The 17,049-nt window shown below is 40.4% G+C and overlaps 1 protein-coding gene across 27 annotated transcripts in view; it reads left to right on the top strand.

Moving 5' to 3' along the window:
• RBFOX1 (RNA binding fox-1 homolog 1) overlaps positions 1-17,049 on the top strand; it is a 1,151,472-nt gene that overhangs the window by 1,017,844 nt on the left and 116,579 nt on the right. For all 27 annotated transcript variants that reach the window (XM_040078692.2, XM_040078693.2, XM_058422645.1 and 24 more), the window contains one exon: positions 7,731-7,973. In XM_040078692.2, coding sequence (XP_039934626.1) covers positions 7,731-7,973 — 243 coding nt within the window. The remainder of the gene's footprint in view (positions 1-7,730; positions 7,974-17,049) is intronic.

The raw sequence follows: 17,049 nt of genomic DNA on the forward strand, positions 1-17,049 counted from the left end.
TATGCTGAGAATGGTAACGTTTGGCTGAAAATGAAAACATGTTATGGTTCACAGCATTGAATTAAATCATTTGTGAAACTTGTCTTGCCTGCACTGTAAGAATTGCTACTTCCATACTGCTCTGGCTGTGGATTAAACAAATGAAAAAATATTTTTCTAAGGAGACATTGCAAATACATCTCAAAGAACGGAGACATTGTTTCTTGAGGACAGGAACAGGCTGGAAGTTGTTATTAGTCTCTTCCTTCTCAGTAAATCCTTTATGAAGAAAGTCATCAAATAGGATAAAGTTTAAAATCCATTTTGAAGCTATTCTGCTGCTGTTGAAGCCACATGGAATCACAGAATCATTTCAATTCACAGATTGAAAAGGAACTTCAGAAGCCATCTAATCCCAATATGCCTTTTTTATCAGGGGTAACTACACAGATTAGGTTGCTCAAGGGCTTTTGGAGTTCAGGTTTGAAAGTCTCCAGGATGCCATAACCTCTCTGAGCAGCGTTTTCCTGTGCTTAACTTCCCTCACGTTCATTATCTTATTCTTTAGAGCTAACCAGAATTCACCTTTCGGCAACTTTTAGCTGTTGCTCCTTGCTCTGTCACTCTGTAGGTGCAGGTTCTGTCCCTGTAACCTTTGGTTAAGTGGAAGAAGATGCAATTAAGTTGTCTGAGCCCTTCCTTCTGCAGGCAATGCTGAACCAGCTGCCTCAGCCTCTGTCGTGTGCTCCAGCCCTGCAGCTGCCCTGGCAACCCACACTGAACTCCCAAACACATCTCCTGTCCTGAGGCACTCCAGACTGGTGTCCCAGATTGTCCCCCAAGTGCTGTGCAGGGAGGAAGGAGCCCTTTCCTCACCTCACTGGCCACCCTTTGCTAATGCAGCCGGCAGAGCAGTTCACATTTGCTGCCTGGAAAGCAGAGCACTGCTCTGTACCCAGCTCTGCTCACCAGGACTCCTCCTTTTCTGCAGAGCTGCTCTCTGGCCAGGCAGCCAGCACCTGGGCCAGTGTGAGGGATTATCCTGTCCCAGGAGCAGGACATGGCCAGGTTCTCGTCAGCCCACTCCTGCAGCTTCTGCAGAGCCCCATAACTGCTCCCTGTTTGCTGTCCCACATGAATTTGCATTCTGACACTTCACACAGGTCTTTGGTGAAGATGTTCAACAGTTGTGGGACCTGGTCTCAATGCCCAAGGGGTGGAACTCATAGCTGAGTTAAACTTCTAAAGGTTGACTGCTACTCCCTTTAAAAGCCAGTATTCTAGAGGGCTTTTCACGCACCTTTTATGTGAACAATTCGACTCTTTATTTTTGCTATTTGGTACAAGGATGCTGTGTCATCCTCAGTATGTTCTAGTGAAGGTGTAACACAAATGATGTGGAGTTTCCTATACTGACTTGTGGATAATGACAAGATCCTTTTATACCTTTTTAAGGAAGTTTTTAAGAATCAATTCTCATTGTAGATATACCTGGGTTGTTCAGAGTGTCTTGCTATACTGCTCTTAAGGCCATTTTGGAGAATTGTTTTTCAAACTTGACATAAAACCTTTTCCAAGGGAAATGCTGCTTGATGGAATACCAAGTTAAGTTGCAGTTGGAAAGACCTTAAGAGTCAGAGTTGGAGAAAGTGAGGGAGAGGCAGAAAACTTAAAAAGAAAGATGTAGGTGTTAATGTGGAAGCAAAACAAATCAGTGTGGCAGAATCATGTCCACTTGGGCCATTGGAAATAGCAGGAAAAAGATTTGCCATGCAGGATGAGGAAAGCTCTGATAATAAATGACAGCATCATAAAGGCAGTTGAAAGTTTCAGCAGCTGGAACGAGTGAAGGTGTTGGAGTTCAGGCAGGAATTCAGGCTGAGTTTTGGCAGGTAGTTTGCTGCTTTCAGTGAAATGTAAGTAAATGTCCTTTGCAGGCTGCTGGGAGGTTTCAGTTGCTGGTCTGTTCCGTACCTCAGGCACTGACACAAAGTGAACATGTCGTTATCAAACACACATGCAGCATAGCAAGAGCACAGCCTTTTATTGGAATACAGTATGTTATATGTAAAAAAAGACCAGAAGTAAATGTTCCCCTGCAATGGGAGAAATTAAATGGTACTTTCCTGCTAAGGTAGTAAAGAAATGCCCTTTTGCTTACTTATTGTTATCTTTCCCCCCTATGCTCTCTGAAAAAAGTTATTCTGCATTATCTTTCTTACTTTTGAAAGCTGAATTTGGCTTTGTCCCGAACATTCCAAAAAAGAGAGGTGGCTGGAGCATTCATTTTGCGTGAATGCAGAAGCAAATGATGCGAGTCAAGTGGCCTGGTCAGATAATTAAGCTACAACAGAGAGAGCTCGCAGAGTCAGTCAGTTGTGATTATCAGTCCGGTGTGGTTGGACGTCTGATTCCTTCTGAAAAATCCAAAGTGGCTGCTTTTATTATCATTAATTGGGGAGCGCCAGCAACAAATCTGGAAGAATTATGCTGCCACTTCAAAGAATTCCAATATATTTCAGTTGGAATATAAGTTTAATGATGAATTGATGACTGTTTGTTGCTCTGCCCACCCCTTAGAATTGGAAGGTTTGTTAGAATAATTCCAGTGTTATGTGTCTGCCCTGCTTCTGAACCCTGATGTCTGTAGGCATTCTGCAACAGAGTGGCAATAAATGTGTATTCTTTGGGGCTATCTGAATCTTTTTAGGGTGTTTTTTTGTTATTCTCTTCTTAATTTCTTTAGATAGAAGTTCAGTCATTTTGAAGCTATCTCTGGAGCATCTAGGAAAGTTCCTTTAACAGTGAAGCATTAGGTTGCTTAAAGTGCCTCACAGAACTAAACCTTGGAAGCACTTCTGAAATATTTCCCCTGCTAAGAGAGAGGGATGTCATGAGATGAAACAATAAAGGAAACAATATGTCATTTGAATGGAAGGATAAAGTACATTTAATCTAAACCAGGCTAATTCAGTACTGACAGTTTGCTTGTGGCATTCAGAAATTTTAAAATTGGAACCTTATTGCTATTAACTCTGCCACATGGAGGAGGAATTAATCCCATAGAAATGCACATGTGTAACTGGGCATTGTAGCTATCACAAAACCAGAGTCTTGGAAGTTCAGGGGCTTTTGGAGTTCTGAGTACAGCTGTGTTAATTTTAAAACAAAAACCTTCAGCTTCCGACAGCTTCCATAGTAGCGTTCCCAACGTTTTCTAAACAGCTATTAATGTAGTCAAGCTGTGATTTTTCCTCCTTCTCTGTGCAATCATCTGCTCAGTGGTGCACTCCAGGAGCGGGAGCAGAAGCCAGAGGAGTGGCCTGCTGTGATTGATGGGGCGCGGCCGGCGCTGGAGGAGCCCCATCTGGATGAGGTTTTGGGAGCAGTCAGATGCTGCCAGCGAGGTCAGCGAGCCCTGCCTGGGTTCCCCCTCCCTCGGCACCCCCATCTCCCCCAGCCCTGCACACCCTGCACCGCTCACACGCCCCCAGGCAGCGCTGATGCTCCTTTTGGGCAGATGCTGCATGGCCTGGGACCAGAGCAGCTGCTCAGTTTATGGAGAATAGAGGCAGCACCATGGTACAGCAGGTATTTGCACTTTTATTTTCACTTGGAACTCTCGATTTTTAGTCAAGCCAGGGCAGTTCTTATAAGCAGCTGCACCACTGCATGCAAGACTTGTAACCCACATTTTGATGCTTAAGTCAGAAGGAGGGCGAGCTGCGGGGAATCATGTGCTTGATAGATGTGACTGAGCCCTTAGAACCAGCAGGTTTGCACAGAAATGTTGCGTTTTTCTTCTTTGTTTCCGTGCCCTAAGGATACGGTGCAGTTTGGCTCATTTAACTACAGTACAGGAGGCTTTCTCTAAATGTGAGATCTCTCTTGCCAAAGAAACAAAATGCACCAAACGGAAAATAGAGCAAAACAAACAATAAACTGGGAGTTCGACTTCAAAATGCAGGCAAGCAGAAAGGTTTCCACTGAATACATTTTTATGCTGCAAATGTGTTTTTAAGAAAAGGAACACTGCATAAGTAGTGTTTTCTGTGCTCTCTCCTTTGTGTACAAACATAACAAACTTGCTTTATTATGTTTTGACACTTTTTATACATTTCTTAATTATGAAATCCTTTCAGAGCAGGAGATGCTGAAAAGGCATTTGAGATACGAGATAGCAGGAGCAGTTTAAATTCTAAGCTTTTCTTCTATTGGGGTAACATGGATGAAATAGGAGAACCTTCACTTACCTACATCGTCGGAATCCTTTTTTTTTTTGGTTCTTTAGAGTTCAACATTTGACCAGAAAGCAATAAATTTGATTTTATACACTGCCACGTAAGGCATATTTTTCAGTTGAAATGTGGTTTTCATTAAGACTCGGGCCAGAACATTTAGCAGAGCCTGACTGTCTGCCATCCTTTGTTCTCCTTGCTGCTGCCAACAACCGCTTTTTTTAAAAACCCATGCACACAGTGAGCATTAAGGGGTCATTTAATCTTAAAGATACCTAGTACTGAGTCTGAAGGGACAACTTCTGTTCAGCCTCTCCTGCCTAGGTGGTATTGAGCCGTGCCTGTGTACTGTCATACACAGCCTTGAAATTACTCTAATACCTGAGTTCATAGGCTAATGTAGGATCAATATTTCCTCTTGCTTTTAGGGCCATTTCATATTTTCAACTTAATGCATTAGAATTTATTACTTCTTTTATTCATTTCAGTTCACTGTATTTTAAAGAACACAATAAAGGAGCATTTTAGGTGATTCTATTTAAAGAATTTTTCGTTCCTGAAAATCTGTTCCAGTGTATCTGTTGTGTAGTCTGGTGTTTCCGTCAACCACGTGTATACACAAATGTGTGATAGCTGACACTTCATTGTTTTTGATAGAAATCAGTATTTTGAACAGTTAGCTTTGACTATTATTAGTCAAGTAAACAGTAAAGAACTTGTTTAAACATTAATGATTTTATATGACATCGTAATACCGTGTCTGTTGAATTAATTATGAATAATAAATTCACACTAATTTTAAAGGTTAGGAAAGGCTTCAGTAGTCACTTATTTTAAGGGACGAGCATTTCAGATATGTTGTCACTATCATTTTAAATTTAGGGCCTGCAGTAGCATGTGCAAATTTAATTTCTTTAATGTCCCCTGCCTTCCAACAATTAAATGAACCTGCAGAGCCTGCACTAATAATCTTGTGTCAGTTTTCTGCTGTAAACATAGTGGGGTTGGTTTCTTCAATGGCAAGGCTGTAAATCTCTGAATATGTACAAATTAGTAAAAAAAAAAAAAAAAAAGGGGGGGGGACAAATTCCTGACCCTTCATTGTTTACTTATTAATGGGGTCACAGTTATAAATAAGTGAGCCAGACCTCAGCTGAACAAGTCTAATGGAAGATGTAGAAGAGTCTCAGCATTGTGGAGGTTCTGAAATTGCCAGCACAATTTGCCATTTTGTGATAAATGTAAAAATCTTGGAGTTGATGTTAAAAATAATAGAAAAGTTCAACCCTCTTAATTAAATATGAGCTGTAATTAGCAGTAGGTGTGGATGCTTTGAATATTAATTAGGGTCCTCATGGAACTGCTGTCAAGGTTAATGAGAAACAGTGGGGGTCTCAGCAACATCTGGTTTAGGACTGGAGGTGGCACAGAACCCTTTAGATGAAATGCACCTGGACTTCACCCCTTGGTCCCTCTGTTCCATTGCTGCTCTTTCTTAACAGCTGCTGCCTCTAAGGCTGTGTTTAGTATCTGACAGGAAGGAATAGCTTAAGGACCAGCACTAACCAGCTCCTGTGTTTCAAAACCAGCACAGTGAAAATGCTTATAGAGGCAGAATCTGGATTTGCTTTTTGTTCATTCTTACCCCTTGCTCAAGTCCCTCCTGAAACAGCTGATTAAAAAATTTAAGGTCGGCTGCCTCCCACACAAGTTTTTAAAGTACTTCTTTAACATTTAATGAATGTCTCTGGTGTAATCCAGTCATTCCTGGGTTTTGCTTCATCTGGATTTTTTATTTATTTCTTTTTTTAATAGTGGCAATATTAGGTAAAAGAAATAAGAAAGGAACTTGACTGTTTTAATATTAGAGGGTAAAAGTATTTACATTTACAAGTGTTTTTAACCTCCACAGAAATTTAACAGAGCCAGTTTCAGTGCAGCATTAGCCTTGCTAAGACTGTAGATATGCAAACAAATTTTAGTGACTTAGCCCTGTGAAGTCAGTAAATGAAAGTGGTTTCCTGCTAAAGACGGTTGAATGAAGCAATGGAAACCACTTGCTCAAGGCCATGCACTAAACCAGCAGCAAAGATGGGATTTAAATTAGGGAGGGTTTGATTGCTAGTATAAATGTCTAATTTTTTAGGACACACTGAGTGCCTTTTAGAAAGAAATATTCCATTTTCTCTTTTAAGCCTGTCAAGTACCAAGACTTAACTTCTTAAAAGCTCTTGAGTTCAGGATGAGTTCAGGTCAGAGAACTGATGTCTGAATTAGTTGAAATTGGCTGGAAATGCCCTTAAGTACAAAGTGCAGAAGAATGTCTTTTATTCATCCAGCCTATTTTAAATTAGGAAATCAAGGAGTGATAATACAGATAAAATCCCTGCAATAGTCTTGGGCAGGTGCTTGTGCATGTGTTGGTGGGAGAAAGATGGAGTTATTCAAAAGGTAATTAAATTTTAACATAACTGTGCATTTTCACATTCCTTGCCACTTAGTGGGATAATTTTATTTTGTAAATTAGTTTATCTGAGGTTGGGATAGTCCCTGCACTAAAGGCCTCTAATGCTGTCTCAGGCAAAATCCAGTTTTGCACATTTTTTATATAGGTTCAGAATGATCGTAGTGTACATTTCCTCCTCTAGAATTATTGCTTTTTGGTGTGAGCAAAGCATTTAGTCAGAACTTTCTAACTAATAAATTAACACGCTTGGTTATTCTTTATTATATCAAATGGAAACATGGATCTGTCTATAAAGACATGATGATAGTGCTATTAATGTTATAGGCTAAATGTGATATGGAAATGAAATACAATTGTCTTCAAATGTAAAGCCTTTAAAGTTCTTAAATCTATTTCTCTTGACATAGAGTTTTTCTTTTATGTTATTTAAGGTTTTGAACTGATGCACTATTAGATTCAAATCCTTAATATTTTGACTGGATCTCATTATTATTTTGCATTTGGGATGTAATTGCTCAATGCAGAGTACCTCCAAGTATTCTGAATATCTCAGGGCATTATTTTACATCAGTATTTTAACAGTACGCACCCAAATCCTGCCTTGTGTGTAGTTTGCCTATATTGTATTCTGCAAATGGTCAGAGTGATCACAGACTCGGGGCTGAGCTTACCCAAGCTCTGTGCTGGCAGTTGTGCTCAGGAACCTTTGGAATAAACTGGCTTTGTCCCTCTTCCTTGTCTGAGTTGAGGCGTCATTAGTGTGGGCATATTTCACTGACCTTTCCCCCTTAAAGACTAGTCTACAATTATCCAGCGAGCACTAGATTTGTTTATCTAATTATAATAATATTTAATAGTGTTAGCAAAATGCATTTCATGCAGATGAGAAATATTTTCCTCAAGAAACAGCCACTGTGCCCTGTTGAGGCCAGGATACTCTCATCGCTCTCTGCATTATGTGTGCAGGACCTTTATTTTAGCTCACACCACGTTTCCTCCTTTTTTTATTATTATTATTATTATTTTTTTCCCTTTGATTTTCACAGGGTAATCAGGAAGCTACAGCACCTCCTGACACAATGGCACAGCCTTACGCCTCAGCGCAGTTCGCTCCACCTCAGAACGGCATCCCTGCAGAATACACAGCCCCACATCCGCATCCAGCTCCAGACTACACAGGCCAAACCACTGTTCCAGAGCACACGTTAAACATGTACCCTCCTGCTCAGACACACTCCGAACAGAGTGCAGCTGACACAAATGCACAAACTGTCTCCGGCACAGCCACAGTAAGTCAAGGTTACTGCTCTTTCTGAAGCTCTGTGTTTCGTTTGTATTTACCGGTGACGTTTCTTTCCGTGACACGCTTCGTCTGCGTTAGGCTCAGTCACCGTGTCAAGGCTGGAAGTCTGTCAGAGTTTGCTGTTGAACCTGGAGAATGTGTTTTAACCGGGTTTGGAGCTTCTTAGGAAGTGTTGGAGCTTTGTAGAACCTGGAGTTTCATTTTCAACAGTGTTAGACAAAATGATTAATAGCCAGCCCATGAATCACAGCATAAATTTTAATTAAGTCCAATATGGAAAAACATTGCAAATGAGTGTTTGTAGGCATTCATTTGCAGGGCCAAAGGAAGCAACCAAAAAAAACCCCCAAACCAGACTAATTTGATTATTTTTAATGACCCCTGTGTTTTCGACACAAGTAGTTTTAATAAAAGTATTACTTGAATGATCCTGTACAAAATTTACTGTGCGAATTAGTATTGTGAAGAGCATGTCTGCAATATTGTATTTTTTAGAGAGCTTGTTTGTGCAGCCATTACCCAAGTTGTGTGTGGATCTGTGCTAAACAGAGCAGAAATGATAGACTTTCCGTCTATTTGATTTATATGTGAAGTTCCGAAGTGTCATGAATTATGCAAGAGACTCCTTGGATGGCTCTACCTTGTAATTTAAGTCACAAATTTCACACACTGATAGTTTAGTGTTTCTGTCTTAATTCTAGAGTGGGACCAATATATCCATTGCCAAGGGCTGGCAGATTTCTGAGCTGTCAACCAGCCCCTGTGTTACATGTGCAGGATGGAGCTCAGACCAGGCAGTGCTTGAAACATCTCTCCTGGCCGTCCTCATCCTTGCCTCAGCTTACCTTCCCTTCCTTCCTGGCTCATACCCAGCCTGAAAAGGTTTCATGCATTAGGGCAAGAAGAAAAGGAAAGCATATTCTCTTAAGTGAGCTCTGCAAATTTGTTTGTTGCCATGCCACAAATTTCTTTATATGGGTTGAGCAAGAAAGGAAGGCAATAGCAAAGGCACCAAAAAATATTCCTTGCTATTATGACAGTGAAATCCTTGTAAATTAATTACACATACTTGTGGTTTATGCTAAAAAATCTTTTGGTCTCTTTTTTTTTTTTTTTTTTTTTTTTTTTTAACTCGGCAACTTTTTATTGCCCTTTCTCTTTTCTCTGGTACTGGGAGAAAGTTTAAATTGAAGAGCATCCTATTTGCTGATATCTCTTAGTATTCTTTGCAGGTCTACTGTGTCTCCTCTTATCCATCTCTTTGCTAAGTTAAATTCCTGGTTCTTTCCAGCTCTTAAAACTTGCTTCCATAATCATTTTTGATTGTTGTCCAACTCTTGTCAAATACCGCTGTCATTGGTTTAGAGCAAGAATCCTAAGCTGAATAGACACTCCAGAAGAGATTGGATATTGACTAAAAAGATAGTCTTTCCTACTGTACCCTTTTTGTTCTTTTATGTTCTCTGATTTTGCTTGGGTTTTGTGACCACTGCTGCAACCTGAACAATCCACTGTTATGGCCAGCTCAACCTTTTCACGTTTTGAAACAGTTTCTGTTCAGTCCTGAAGTAAAATACTGACAGTGCTAAAATCAATGGTAAAAGGCCCGTCGATGGGAGTGGGACAGGAGCTCATCCCTCATCATTTATTGCTTTCAATTGATTGTGTTTCCTCACCCCGTTTTGATTTTTCAGTTTGAAGAAATGTCAGTCACTTTATCAGAGAAGTCAGGGATGTGTTTTCTCAACATTTTCCATAGCAAAGTCTGGTGAAAAGACATAGTTTGGATTGTCTGCAATGCCCTTATCTTCTTCAAGTGCTCTATTCAATCCCAGCTCTAGCAAATCCAATGATTCCCTGCAAAGTTTCCTGCTTCTGATATGCAAATAGGCTTTATTGTTATTTGGTTTTGTGTCCTTTGCTATCTGCTCTTGCTTTTTCCCTTCCTAATATCCAGCTTGTATTTTACTTGTCAGACATCTTTTCCCTTCTGTTTCCCCTTGGAGTGAATTTCCATTCCCTGCAGGATAACACTTCAATTCCACTAACCTGTTATATTCAGGGAATATGGTATAGTTATTTGCTCTTTTTATTGTGGATCCTTTCCTTGCATTCTGGTTTCCTTTCTTACGAGGAATGGACAGAAAATTTTGAAGTAGTTCTCATGCTGTTTATAAAGAATTGAATTTCTTTCCTTTTGGCTTTAGGGTCTATTTGAGAAAGTTTTAGTATGGTTAGGTTTTTAAAAAAGATATTTTTTTCTAAATTGCAATGTTATATTGAAAGCTGTGGATACTCTCCCTCAAGAACAGTGCAAGGAAAAGGCAGGTTTCCAAAAAATGCGTTTGTCTATGGATCTGGACTGACATTTAACACATTGTTCACCAGTCCGGTTTACAAATGTACAGACAAATATTGCTTGCACAATTTAATTACAGGGACTTAGGTTTAAAATCTGTTATGCTGGGTGTCATTAGCTATTGCACTTGGCAAACTGTGGAGAGTTCATAAATAGATGTATGCAGATGGATCCCAGGGAGATTTAACATGACCTTGGTAACATTATGAGGGTCCAGCTGCGTACATCTCTCTGTAAGTTTAATAATAAAAGTTTTTGTTATGAAAGAGAGCTTCAGTAGCACTGTGTCAACATTGTACCTACGTGTGGTCTTTATTGTCGAAGGAGAAAAATTATGTTTTTTTCTAATTCCTGCTAGCTTTGAGAGTAGTTGATTTCCAGTTGGGGACTTTTAAGTGGAGTTGGTGTGGGGACATGGTGGCATTTGTTTGGTAGGTCCCAATGGTTTTACTTAGTTTCCTTTCAGTAAGCTGTTTATGACATGCATTTGAAAGAAGAATAATCAATTGGCCGGGCACTCACAAAAGAAAGCTGTTGTGATTAAGGACAAGCTGTTAGAGGCAAGACCAGTTTTTGAATTTTCTTACTCACAGATTTACGTTCAGGTGAAGCTGGATACACCATTAAAAATGGATCTTAAAATTTTGCAATGTGAACCTAAAAAACTGCAGGGCAATTGTCTAAGCTGTACAATTACTACCAGAAGTGACTTAATCTCCTCCATGAAGGACTGAATCCATGCTGAGGTGAGATACATCTTTCTCTGAGTGTCCCAGGCTCTTTCTTCATGTCTGAAAGAATGTCCAGTGCCACCTAAACCCCAGTAAAATAGAAATAATAAAAATAAACTCGTTCTGTGCAACTTCCCTTGAATCCTTAACTGCAGTCCAGGGTGTGCCCCTGGCCCAGCTGGAGCCACTGCCAGGATCCCCGCTTGCCGCAAACTGAACAAAATTCCAATCACCGGTTTCATTACAGGTTTGCAATTTTGTGCAGAGTGCTCTTGTAATTCAGGCTCAAAAGTACTTCACGTACTCTTGGACACGCTGTCGTACTTCTAGAGAGTGTCTTTCCCAGTGACCAGTTTTAATCTATTTAGATAAAAGAGTGTAACACAGCATTCTGTCAGAGTAAGTGCTGGAACAAGAGGAGCTCAGATTGTATGTGCAGGGATTGCTAACTCTGGCTGTGGAGAAGAGGGACAGGATGAAAGGGCAGTAAATTATTAAAGACAGGACGACTTAGCTGAAATAATATAAAATCACCGGTGGGTAGTACAATACTGTCAAAAGTTACTTTGAGTCTTCTCGAAGCATCTCTGGTTTTCATCTCTTTGGATCCATATGTTTGTTAACTTTGAGTAAGGGGGAAGTGCATGTGAGTATATCCAAAACCAATAGTCACCCAGCAGTGGGTTATTTAAGTGCTGGTAGACTTTTGGAGTGCATAGCATCAAGCATGCTTTAAGTCATCAACAAAAGTAGTAAATAGCTTCTTCCTAGAAGGTTGGATCTATCAAAAGTATGTCACAAAGTTAAGCTAAAAGTAACATATGTGATGTTTTTGTAGAGTGGTTTGGAGTGCTCCATTAAATAGTTATGTGTATTAAAGTATTTTGAAGTAAGACAATTAATCATTTTATGAAATCAGCTTTTACCTGTGTACGTATACAGATGCAATTGTATTGCACATAAATAATTCTGAGGGAAACTTGTTCAGTTTTTGCCTGTGGCTTTCCTGCACCACTCCTGTTGATGACAGGAGGAGATGTGTGTGTACATAAAAAGGGCATTAGCTGGGCAAAAGGGAGCAGGCAGTAGGAAAGTAAATGTTTCTCTAGTGTTTCCTGTTCTAAGTGTTTTATAGTAATAATGGAAGTAATTATCATGGTGTGGTAAGAGCTGAGGCTGCAGTTATGCTCTGTGTTTCATGTGCGTGTATAAAAAATGTGCTTCTTTACACTTAATTCTCCATTTGCATAAAACTTGAGATCATTGTGCAGTCCTGTTTTGGAGTGACCCTTCACCATGCTTCAGAAGCTGAAAAAGTGTGTTCTAAGTTGTGTGTTTGGATGGGAGATCTTGGGGGAAAAGGCAGTTAACTTGGGGGAGTGATCCATACATGTCTGAAGTGTTGAGCATCAGCAGCCAGCATGACATTAGGGGATGCAGCGCTGTTCAAGCCCTGTAGAAGATGTGCAGTGCAGAGGTGTGGGTTGGCTCTGGCCTGGGAAGATGATAAGGTATTCTCTCTCTAACTTCACTGTTAGAACTAAATTTCAGCTTGGTTACTACCAAAATTCATCTGGTGGCATCCACTGAACCTGATACTTCTGTGTGAAAATAATTGATGTATTAGATATTATGTCTGTTCCATCTGCCTTGTTTACCTTGAGATGTTTTATATTTTTGGGGCTGTAGTGGCCTGTAAATTTGATGTTTTCTTTTCTTGGTGTTAATTTATCCAGGTTTGTGCCTTTTTTAGTCATGTTGCAGAGGCCATCTCTCTATCTGAGGATTTGTGAAGGCTTAGTCATGCTCTGGACTGCAAAATTATTTACCATGCTGAACTTTGTTGTTTTGGGGAAGTGAGATGTGCATAGCCTTTGCTGATATTTGGGAGGATTTAGTGTACCAATTACTGAGTTGTGCTTATTAATTTGGGTAAGAAATCTGGGAGTAGGAAGCTTTTAAAGTGCTTTAGTGTGTTGGCTAAGCCTGCAGGTAAGTAGATTATTACTATAGTTTTCTGCAGCATATTTCTGGTTTTTACTAGTTCTTTTTCCCGGCTCTATCCTTTATATTAGTTATTCTAATAAGTTTTTTTTTCCCCCAGTTTCTTTATTTTCTCCCTTGGTTCATCTCCTCTTTTTTTCCTACCATTTCACTCATGGCCTCTCCATCTCCTGGGGGTCCAGGTTCTCTGTGCTATGCTGGCTCATCACGGGCCCACGGCTCTGCTCGGGAGCCTTGAGCTGAACCTGCTTGGAGTCTGACCTACCAAGTGTCTGCAGAGGGGGTGGGACATTCTCAGCGCTGCTGAGCTCAGGGTTGAATGGCTCTGGATGTTCTGCTGATGGCTCCCTGGCTCTGAATGTTCTGCTCCCACCTGGGAGGTTTCTGTGGGGTACCTTGAACTGTCTCCCGTGGCTTGGGAAGGAGTGGCTCACTTCTCTCTGTAACTGTGGCTGGCAAGGAGCAGAGCAGAGTTCCAGGGCAGAAAACCATGCCAGTTCCTTCTCTAAAGGATGGCATTCTGCTCCCTCTGTGAAGTAAGTGGAATTTTCACCACAAAGTGGCTGCCTTGCAAGTCAGATTCCCCCACGGACACTTTTTATTGGCAACTGGTATCAATGACCCAGTTTTTATTCTATTTCAATGCCATATTTTTGTAGATGTTCAGCAACAGTATGCTACATAGCTGATAATGCTTTGACAACTCTTACAGCAGTGTTTATTCATCTAAATCATACCCTGCTGGCACAGGCTATTCTATCAGCATGGTGTGCTATTTCATTTATACTACCTATTATATCTGGTCCCAACTGCTCCTTGAAGGAAATATTTCAAGGAGCTTATTTCGAGACCCTGAGTGCTTCAGAGCTGCAGAAGCAAGGAACCTGGTCCAGCTCCTGCTCCATAGTGAGGAGATCAAAACTGACATCCCAAATAGATAACATAATGCTGTGCTGGGGCGGTGAGGCACAGTAATGACTTGTGATCATAGGCATTATTGCTTCTAAGAGCATCCTTGCTGAGAGCCCTGCCTGCCAGCTTTGCAAGTGTGCCCCACGTGTGCTCCTTTGCTTATGCTAAGGAATAGCAGGAACACACTGCTCACTTCAGCCCCTCTGCGTGGCAGTGCCAGCTCTAAAATAGATTCTCCTCGAGGATACACAGAACCTGACACTGACTGTTTGCTGCGGTGCTGTTTATGGATTGCCTGTTTGTATTTCCTTGTTTTGGCTGGGGAGAGGATAAATAACCACCCTCTTCTTCCTGCGCTGCTGAGTGAACTTGGGCTTTGTGATTCTGTGAGTGGGTATGTGGTGTGAGGACAGCAGCCTTACCCTGCCAGCTGACTGCACAGGAGTGTGTCTGGGGCTCGTTTGAGATCTCAGTGCCTGATCTTTATTTGTCATTTAGGTATCACCTCAGTTTCTTCTACCTTTGTTTTCTCACGGCAGGAAAAGTTTGAAAGTATGATGTTGAAATAGAAGGCAAAAAGATTATTATTCTGCTTTTGTGGGTTTTATAGATACTGTGATTTTAACTTCCTTCGTTTTTGCATGCTTAAACTTGGTGAAATGTTAAAGCTGAAGCTCCTCCACAAAACAAAAAACCAAAACCCTGAACACCACCAACAAGGATAAAGAGAGCAATTATGCTCTGTCATCTTTAGTCATGTTTGTTCAGATAAATTAGCTGAATGCCATTGATTGCCCTTCTGAATTTTCTTCATAGGGCACACTAACAGTTCTTAGATCACTTCAGCAGTAATTCCAGCCAGTTCTAAGGCAGATTTGAAAACATTGCAGAGGTCTTTCAACCGCGCTGTCAAGCAGAGATGGTCATAATACTGTGACTTGAAAAGTTTCATCTAGAAAGCATTGCCAGTTAATTTCTAATCTGTCAAGTTTAATTGACCAATTAAACAATTTAGGATTTTCTTCCTGCTTGTCCCTGAAAGAGCTGAGCTAATAATGGTTTTTTAAGTTTTCTTGTACTTTGTATTGTCTCTGGGGCTCTTTACTTCTCCATACCAATTATTTTACGTGTTACATTATTGACATTTGCTTCTCTCTGTGCAGTGTAAGTAGCCATGGCATGCAAATGCTTTGGCTGTGCTTTGGGTGCATATGTATTGAGAAAAAAAATTGCTGAATACACTGAGCATTAATTTCAAAGGGGACCTTGGTGTGATGAAATAGCCAATTTCAACTCCGTTTATATTTGACCTCCTGCATCTTTGCTCCACATTACAACATGGGAATTAAAATTGATCCTTCGGAGGGGATTTTTTTTTGTGAAAATTAGCTCATTTTCACTACATGCACGAGTGGCTGTGTTAGGTTAGCTAAGACCAATGATGTTTTCCATTCTCTTGTAATTGATGTAATTGATTGTTAATGGTTTGCAACTTTATCAGAAGTTGTTGATTCCTCCATTCACCAGCTCTTTGTAATTGCAGTGTAAATCTATGTATTGCTTGGAGATGAGAACAGGTTTGTAACTTTTTATTTATCCAGAAAAATCCTTACCCTTGCTTGCAGGAAATTGCCTGTCCATTAGAGAGATCAGAGTGGTCAGGTACCTCAGGTAGCTGCAGACTGACCAGGTTTGGAGTTAAAAGCTGTGAAGATCATGCAGAGAAGCTTCAAGCCTCTCTTCTCCCTTTAATCATGAGTCTGAACTTCTACTCCTGTGCCAGTCTGTGCCTAGAGCTAAACTTACTCTCCTGCATGACACGTGGGTCTCAGCTAAGGATGGCTTAGTGGGTTATTACCCCCCAACCCTGAAAATACTTTTTTTTTTTTTTCTTTTTAATCCTGTTTATACTCTCAAGTTTCCATTCCTCTCCCACACATCTCTCTCTTCAGCTTTCCCACTCACCCAGCCACCCACAGAATTGCTTTAATTAAACGTTACTCATGTGTGGGCTTGCTTACCACTTCTCCCTGCTTAATCTGTTCCTTTCTAGGGTCAGTGTGAGAGAGTGGCTTGATTCAGACATCTCCCTTTGCTCTCCAGCAGGATTAGAAAGACACTAACAAGGCATGTCCCTCTGTCTTGGCATAACCCACAAGCAGGTGAATCCATCTGTAAGTTTGAAGTAGCTTTATGCTCTAGCAGTGGCTTGACAGGCTGAGATAGACATTGCAGGCAGAAGCAGACAGAGGAAAATGTTCTTATTCACCAGATACGCGTTTAGGGAAGGGTTAGAAGTTCCTCTTTTCAGACTTTGCTGGAAAAAGAATTAGACTGAGCTAATACCCTACCATGCATATCACGCCCCGTTTGGTCTTTCTGTGATATGCAGAGAGAGTTGGTTGGTCGTTTTAAATTGCACAAATCTAGACATTAAATGGCCTATAATGTATTAATTAATTGTAGAAATTCCAGAAGAAGGGATAAGAGAGTAACCTGTTTTTTTCTGTCTTTAATTAAAATCCTACATTGCAATTTCTTTACAAAACTGATACACTGTAGTGGGTTGACCATGACTGACCTCCCTCATATATTGGGAAGTTTTTATATAGAAATATAAATTAATTGCTAATTTAAAAAAAATAATTACAAAACCTTCCTCTTCTTTTGCTTGCTTCTTTGTGTGCATTTTCATTGTCTTATCTTCCTTTTCATCTCTACACTATTCCTTTTTTAGAGTCTTTCTTTCATTTTCAATGTGTATGATTTCTCTCTGTTTTCTGTCTCTTACCAGGCTTTGCTCCTTCCAATATTATCTGATAGCTTGCTTTCATTCCCTCCTCCGCTATAGGAGGTACCACTGATTTTAATGTGGCATGCAGAGAATTTGAAATCTCTGAAGAAAATATATAGTGGATGTGAAAAACATACATGAATTCTCTGGTATTTTTCTGTCTAAATTGCACCAGCTTGCTGGTTCTAGCTGCTTTTCAGCTGACATCCCACACAGTTGTGTTGAAACATCAGCATATTGTGCTGCCTTTTTTGATTTAGGA

Source organism: Hirundo rustica, chromosome 15 (genome assembly GCF_015227805.2).
Source record: "Hirundo rustica isolate bHirRus1 chromosome 15, bHirRus1.pri.v3, whole genome shotgun sequence".
Lineage (NCBI taxonomy): Eukaryota > Metazoa > Chordata > Aves > Passeriformes > Hirundinidae > Hirundo > Hirundo rustica.